This window comes from Diadema setosum, chromosome 8, assembly GCF_964275005.1.
Source record: "Diadema setosum chromosome 8, eeDiaSeto1, whole genome shotgun sequence".
NCBI lineage: Eukaryota > Metazoa > Echinodermata > Echinoidea > Diadematoida > Diadematidae > Diadema > Diadema setosum.
In genome coordinates, this window is record NC_092692.1 from 1,220,901 (window position 1) to 1,229,239 (window position 8,339).

The window sequence follows — 8,339 nt, forward strand, 5'->3', positions numbered from 1 at the left end:
CTTTTGTGTTCAGTAAAACGTATTAAACCCTGCACAAAGCAATCGGCAAGCAGCCACAGCTCAACAAGCAAGAGTTACCGGTATGCTTTTGTTGTTGTTGTTGTTGTTGTTTTTGTTCTACACAAATTTGCACCACATAAGGTAGGCACACGTGAGTCATTTCAGCCCCTCTGACAGGCTACATTCTCAAGCCCTTATCATAATGGTTTTTATCAGACCACGTGAAAGAGATGTAGTCTACTAATTAACAAAAAGGTCAAAACAGCTTGTCACATTTACATACATGTACTTGCTTTTTGATACACAATAGCACCAGTGCATTTATAAGCATTGAAGCACCAAATACAATGTTCCTTTGGTTAATTTTAACGTCTCTTGGATCATTCACACCACTTCTAAATAAAGTAAAAAGACGATGTGGCAATATTGACAATAAAATGATACACCCTGTACGCTAGTTCATTCAAATGACACCATAAGCTGGTGTACAATGCTTAATGCATGCTCACTCACATTGCACCAATTAGTCAAAGGTAAGTCAATCCAAGCAACAACAACAATAACAAAAAGTACTCAAGAAGTCATTCGGTAACGGCATTTTGTCCCGATGTCACAGCCAACTGCATAAAGGGATAATTACCACAGAAGTTGGAGTTCAGAGTGAAAATGTCTGCTACTCGTCGATCGTAACCACAGACAAGAATGTTCCGTCAATATTCAACGGACATTCGGCGCACGTTGCTGTGAGTGATGTCACTGCATGTCTTGTAACAAGAAGGACTATAAGGCGCCGTTTCCTCGTGAGACACGCCATGGAGCAGTGCTATAACAATGGACACACCGTGACGCAACTTACAATGTTCAGCAGACAGTATGAATTAAAGATATCGAATATTTTAGGAAAAAGAGGTTCGTTTACAAGTCCAATAAACACCTGTATGTTGAGCTTGTCTATGACTTTACTCTGGTTCCTGTCAGCTGTCTATATGGACACGGGTACTGGTGAAACTGATGGCGAATACTTGTGACCGTACGCATTATCAGTTATACATTGGAGTTCGGGACAAGAAGGGGAGGTGAAACTCCGAGCCGATGTACTCCTTTTCCAACTCGTAGTCGACATCGATCGAGGAATGGTATTTTCGACGTTATGTCCCGTTTTTTCACATTGGTCATTACTCAATCTAGGAAGAACATTATCACTTTGTTCACAAATTTTTTCCTCTGTAGTGTGACTCCCTACACCTCTGTTATCAATATTAGGCTTACTCCGGCTCTCATCAACAGAACAGGCCGTTCCGTTGTTTGAATTCACGTTTTCTGTCGAGCCATTGGGTGTCCTTTCTGCATCCTGTGGATCCCCAAGGAGCTCTGGGGAGCTCCGTTGTGGAGTTGCTCGAATGATTTTCACCTGAACCTTGGATTTGAACCGGATGTTAATTGACGGCGAGATGCTCTGAGCGCACGAGTTGTTTGCGCCGTGACTCTCCGCTCTCCTCGTCAGCCTGTCCGTGATGCATCTTGGGAGGAGCTTGATGAATGCTGACCGGAAGTCTTCCCGCGTAATGGAGTAAATAATGGGGTTACAGCAGGGGTTTATGAAGCCGAACCAGGAGGCGGCCGTGTTGACGTAGAAAGGCACGGCTTCATTGTTGATCTTGATGACCTTTATAAGCTTGGTAAGTGAAAATGGTGTGTTACAGATCGTGTACGCCAGGATCATGACGAGAATGGAGCGGATGGCCTTGGTGGAGTAGAAACTCGGCGTGTTATGTTTGCCCCGTTCGTCTTTCTTCTGTCGCCGTGGCATACCAGGTGTCCTAGAGGTAATGTGCTCAGGTGAATGTCCAGTTTCTTGGCGCGCGAATTCGCTTTGGGAGTAACTCGACACTTCCCCGCTCAGCGGTGAATTTCCCGGATCTCTGTCGACGAAGTACCCCATCACCTGTGGGGGCGCTATTCGCTTTGCATGACTGTTCGCCACTTTATAGATACCGACGTAGGAGTACACCATGACAAAGATGGGTGACATGAAGCAGATAACGAAGGCAGAGATGGTATAGGCAAGTATCTGCTGGTGATTGCTTTCCCAGTTAATGGCGCATATGATCTCCGCATTGTCGTAAATCACCCATCGCATTAAAGGTGGCGCGGCGGCGAAGACAAACCCGACCAGCCACGTACAGAACACGAGCAATATCGCTCTCCTGTGCATCATCAGGCTGGTGTAGCGGAACGGATGGACCACGTAGATGTGGCGGTCGACACTGATCAGCGCAAGACTAAGCATGGAGACGATGATGAAGCAGTAGTTGAAGAAACAGGCCACGTCGCAGAGGAAGCCGCCGAAGATCCAGTCATCGTGCCAGACTGAGACGAGGGAAAAAGGCATAACGAGGCTTGCACACCCCATGTCAGTGATGGCTAGATTCACGATGAAGACATTTGACACCTGGATGGAAGAAACGGTCGACACAGAAATGAAATATATCAGGAGGTGAAAGAACCTACTGACAGACACCTTCTTTGAATCCAGATGAAGACATCATATGAGACTATATCTTTACTAGGATGAACCCATTTGTCACTGTTCCCTCATAAATCTCACTTAAACGATGAAATCACTGCGCAATTAATTCCATTTCCCCCTGAACGCCCGGAAAATTAAAACAGACATTTTGGGAGAGTGAATGAAAATGAAACAAACAATGTATATTTTTGATTTGGTTATCCTAGCTCTCTATGACAATATTTGCGGTAACACTGGGAGACAGAGCATTTGCCTGTGCAGCTCCCAAACTCTGGAATGATCTACCATTAGAAGTGCGGAAATCCCCAACCGTAGCAGTCTTTAAATCGCGTCTCAAAACACATCTTTTCGTTTAACTGTTCATTATCATCAAGCACATCAGAAGCTTTTGCAGCGCAGAAGAATATATGTCTATAGATTTTGCGCTTTATGAATTGATATATTATCATTATTATTATTATTATTATTATTATCATTATTATTATTACCATTGTTATTATTATTATTATTATTATTATTATTATTATTATTATTATTATTATTATTATCATCATCATCATCATTCGTACTTATCGTCCGATATTCTCGACCATGTGTCTTCTTGACACATATCTTTATATATCCAAGTCACATACTTTCACCGCCGATTGATTATAACTCTCCAGTGTTAAAGGTCCAGTTTACCTTTGGGAGCAGTGATTTCAAAAATTTTCAAGATATCATATTTGATGCATATGTGTAGGTCTGTTGTATCATAAAACATCCTACCATATGAAATATTTGCAATAAAACCTAAAATATAAGGAGATATCAGGGTTTTTCTCAATAAACCGTAACTGTATACGGTTTAGTCTGGAAAATTTTTTATTATAACTATTGTTCACATTTTGTGTATTTAACAACACTTAACATCGATTATACGGATTCAAATTTTGACAGTGGTTGTTTCTATCCCTAACTCACATTTTAGAACTATTTTATAGCACTAATGATTTCATCTGCAAATGGTAAATTATGCCTTTAATAGAAGTCTCACACCAGGATAAAGCGGGACTTGGGCGGGTGGAAGCACGTTCAAATTATTTTCGCCAACACATTGGGGAAATCAATGTCCTTCATTATTGCAGCACTGATTGCCAGAAGCCACAGCAAACAAAGATCGTTGAATTACAAATATCACTTCAGCATCAACTCGGCTCATCAAGTCGTTGCATGTTATCAAAGGCGACGAATGAACTGGTGTTGAGATATAACTTCTCAGGATTTATACTAAGATTCGCCCGATTTTTATGCACATCTGATGAAATGGGCAGCTTTAGATCTGTGACCTTAATGCTATGACATGCCTCTCTATCGGGTTTGACAACGTGGGATTTATAGGCCAGTTCACAATTAACTTATGTTTTTTGTTTGTTTGTTTGTTTGTTTGTTGTTGTTGTTTTGTTTGTTTTTGTGTTTTTGTGTTGTTGTTGTTTTTTTTTTTTTTTTTGGGGGGGGGGGTTTCTCAGTTGGTACTTCATTCGTTTTCAAAACGTCATAATGCATATGCTTGCCCGATGTAGCAGTATGGAATTCATGCAGGATTGACACTTCGGTAGGAATCCATTTAATTGTTTTATATTCAACACTGTTCAATACATGAACAGACTTTATGTATTACAATTGGTAAATATAAAGTACAAGGTTTGTCAGGTGTATGTGCTAGCAAGATGAGAATTACAAGAATAATCATTGCATTACAGAATGCTTATCTCAGTAAATTAGAAATAATTACCTTTTCTGATCATGCGCTAAGTGGAAATGTGAACTGGCCTGTTTGGAACAGCTGTCTCGCACATGCATGCCATGCGCAGAGCAACATTTTAGCATCAGCGTCGTTGATCTAAAGTTGCCTATTGTATGACAACAGCGAGCTTTAGATCTGCGATGCGAAAGCTAAGGGCGACGTTATCCGGCAAAGAATTGCATTGTCCTGCCAGGGAAAAGGGCGTCGTCTTAGCATTCGCGTCGGAGATCTAAAGGTTGCTATGTAACTGAGTGACATTATGAAAACGTCGACATAAAATCTGGTTATAGAAGTCAGCAATGGAGACGAAAAAGCAATTACATGACAATTGTTGATAATTGAAGGTCACATCAATCAGTAGGCAATCATCATCTCAGACCATGGTTCTCTACATTTTGAAGATTTAAACCCTGCTATAATCGATTAGTATTCTTCGGGAGTACACCTACCTGCGATCGGAGTGAGCGCGACCTGGACACGGCAATACAAACCATGGCATTCCCGACGAGCGCCATCACTATGACAACCATGAGAATCAGTGTGAGAAAGATCTGCACCGCTAAAGGGAGGCTCATTGAGTTCGCTGTGCTTGCCACCTGTGGTATCCAGGATACAGCAGGGAGGAGGAGGAGGAGGAGGGGAATATGAGGGGTGGAGAAAAGATGATTAGGATCATGATACAGATGAGGTGAACAAGTTTATTGTAAAAATAGATAATATTTTTATCGTAAGAGATAACATGAATGAAAATTTAATGACATTCATCCTCATCATTATCATCATCATCATCATCATTGTTATAATGGTGATTATTATGAATCATATATAGGGGAAAAGAACTACAACAGAGGTGAGAGGAAAGTGTTCAGGAGAAGGAGGAGGAAGAGGAGGAGGACAGAATGAGAAGATTGATAAATCTAATGAAAAATCATTCAATTGATTTCTTGACCATTTCTTTGTTTAGGTCTTCTTGTTTATGCAAGAGAAACCACTCTCCCCGGCTGCATCGTGATATCGTGACAATGAGAATAAAGAAACAAAATATGTTCATCATCTTTTTTAAAATGATATTAATGATATGATCTTTTTTTAATGATATCGCCCTCATTTTGTTATCATTTAGTATGTATAAGAAATAGTATTTCTTATACATACTGAATAATAACAAAATGAGGGCGATATCATTAAAAAAAGATCAAATCATTAATATCATTTTAAAAGAAATAGTATTTCTTATTCATACTGAATAATAACAAAATGAGGGCGATATCATTAAAAAAATAATGATAATTGTTACAATAATAATTCCCATTCATCTTAGCGCATAATAATCTAAAAGATGAAGATGAACATCTATTGAGAAATGAAGTTCATAAATATTTAGAGAGTTCATAAAGGTTTGAGTTTCTTCAAACCCGACAAGACCGTTTAACACACTGTCCTTGACATTTTAATACACATTTATTTGTTATGAAACACTTACCTCGGAATATTTTTGTTTAAATTTTCAATCCATCAATGAATAAAAATCTTCTTCCAGTATACATCATGCAGTTCCTACATCTTTCCACTGCAAATGTATCGAAGACCATATGCCTAAAACTTTATGACGTTATATGACGTCATGACAAGGTTCATCATAACTAATTCACACTTTTACAAGAAGTCAATTACAATGAAACAATGTGGAATATACGATATGAAATGTTTCACCCTCGGGGGCGTTAACTGAGTAGTGCGTGGGGTTTCTCGTTCATGGCTTGATCCTGGAAAATGTTATTCACCTATTTTTTAATTTGATGTATTCTGTGTGTGTGTGTGTGTGTGGGAGGGGGGTTCTTTTGTGTTTTTGTCAGAAGCAGATCAATTTTACACCTCGTCACGCGAGGGAGGAAGTACAGCTACAACATACAAGGTTGTGAAGCACGCCACCCTACTCAGTGGCTGTGACTGCTTGGTGCTGCTTGTCTAAATTCCCTACCAAGCCGTCATTGATGATCGCGTTTACTCCCTCTGTCAGAAGTCTCATACGTAATTTACACTCCGGGGACCTGTTTCATATAGCTGTTCGTTAAGTTTACGAACAACTTACGAGTGACTGGTGATCAGTTCTGATGTGCTATACTTATCAGAATTTCCATAATTCAGCGCAAGAACTGATCACCAGTCGCTCGTAAGTCATTCGTAACTTTACGAACAGCTTTATGAAACACCCCCGGGAGAGATAGCAATGATAGTGCGACGTCACGTGTTAAAAATGTTGCTTCGAAAGTTGACAGGGAGATGAAAGTACATTGTACCCCTTGCCCGGATTCCTTGGAAATGAATTTTACTTTCATTGACTGGTATCGTTATCTGTCATTGGCAATTATAACATATAGATAAATAGGATTCTGGTCAGAATTGGGATAAGAATAACGTTTTATTAGTCATCGTGAGAATAGTATATGTGGTATCCAAAAGTTCATAACTCTTTGAGCTGAACATTCCAGATACTTTATTCAGCTGTATGTAGTTGTAACAGACATTTTCACTGCATGGGAGCGACAGAGAACACATCCGTTAAAGGATACAAATACTGGTACTATAGTATTCAACGTTAAACTAAAAAATGAGGCGCCTTGTGAAATGACTTGTAAGTATAGGCCATACAGAAAGTTTGTCTTGGAATATCATTTCTCACGCAGAGAGATAGCTCCCTAATAACTTTTACTTGTTCCATTACACCTTGACTTTGATTGTACTCTTTGCTTGTTTCGCTTGTATCGCTTCAAATTTCTGTCTGTATTTTTATTGTACGTCATAAATGTATAGTTGTAGTAATGAAATTAATCAAGATATAACCATGCCCAGCTATTTGTTCTTTAATGATGCTTGTGAAACTGTCTGTTATGAAGGCGAGAATCAACTCGCCTATAGACAGGTGTCAAATTTAATTAGGCATGATCCATATCTGCATTCAAGTTACCTCTCCGTTGCTAGGGAGACTGAGATTTATTCCTTACCACATGACAAGGAGGTTAGGAATCGCTGAGAATATTTTTCGCCGGTTGCTAGTTACAAGCAGATGTCTGAAATTAGACCGCCACAAGCCTCATCCACACCGTATCATATTCACAATAAAATGGCGGGGTAAAGCGATTGATATACCCAGATCTATTTAACAGCATTATTACAATAATCGCAAAATTTCATCAGTCGATTGAACAGACAGTTCTCTGGTCGTTATACGTTTACAAAGTCATTTGCTCTAAACTCGTCTTAGTTATTGTGACATAAGTTGATAATTAACTTCACGTGGAAGATCTAAACGTAATGCGTCACTCCTCATTACCCTCCTACACCTCACTCGATTTAATTGCAGCGCGGCCTTTGCAAACAGAAGAGTAGGAGGCTATTTATTAGGATTCTAATCGTTCGTCCCAAATTGAATAAAGCCACACAAAGACATGCGGTGCAACGCCTGAGCTGGTGAAGGACATGGAAAAGCCCAAGGGCATTTGAATTGGTGGAATACCCTTTCACACCAACCTCACCCTGTCCAAGTTTTGCGTCATTAACAAATACTATCTGACCCTTGTGGAAACTTCCGAATGCACGTAACAATTACTGATATGTCTCAATTCCCTGCGGCACTAATTATTCGTAGAAGTCGGGACTGTTTGAAAGCGCTGCGTGCTTCTGGTCAAATTCCCCGGCTTGGGTGTGATGATGTGAGAGCGTGGCTGTGAACCAAGCAGCTAGTGGCCCACCTATTATGGACATGATCTTAGCAGCATTGCAAGACTTCCACATCGCTTACAGACGTGACATGGTTTGAAACATGGTCGCAAAGCTCATACATTTACGTTACATCATTTCCTTTCAGAAAATATATCTTTGCTTGAACTTTCTTTTCTATGTTTCGCTTCTTTTTCTGGTAGCTATTTTATTTCAATTCAATATTCTTATCAATAGATTCGTTCAAACTGTACGATAAAAGCAAGTCTAATAACATACTCTTTTTCACACACACAAACTTGT

At 39.7% G+C, this 8,339-nt stretch overlaps 1 protein-coding gene across 1 annotated transcript; it reads right to left on the reverse strand.

Moving 5' to 3' along the window:
- Positions 1-710: 710 nt before the first annotated feature.
- LOC140231688 (D(1) dopamine receptor-like) lies at positions 711-4,891 on the reverse strand. Its single transcript, XM_072311842.1, has 3 exons — positions 4,766-4,891; positions 1,270-2,452; positions 711-823 (listed from the first exon to the last, which is right to left on the reverse strand). The coding sequence occupies exons 1-3, from the start codon at positions 4,889-4,891 to the stop codon at positions 711-713; spliced, it is 1,422 nt and encodes a 473-aa protein (XP_072167943.1).
- Between the last annotated feature and the right edge of the window lie 3,448 nt (positions 4,892-8,339).

Excerpts from the sequence above, each read along its gene's own strand:
- LOC140231688 (XM_072311842.1), bottom strand. The coding sequence starts at position 4,891 with ATGAGCCTCCCTTTAGCGGTGCAGATCTTTCTCACACTGATTCTCATG. Across the intron at positions 2,453-4,765 it reads CGCGCTCACTCCGATCGCAG|GTGTCAAATGTCTTCATCGT; the intron begins GTAGGTGTACTC and ends TCTTCCATCCAG. Across the intron at positions 824-1,269 it reads TTCTGTTGATGAGAGCCGGA|CACTGCTCCATGGCGTGTCT; the intron begins GTAAGCCTAATA and ends CCATTGTTATAG.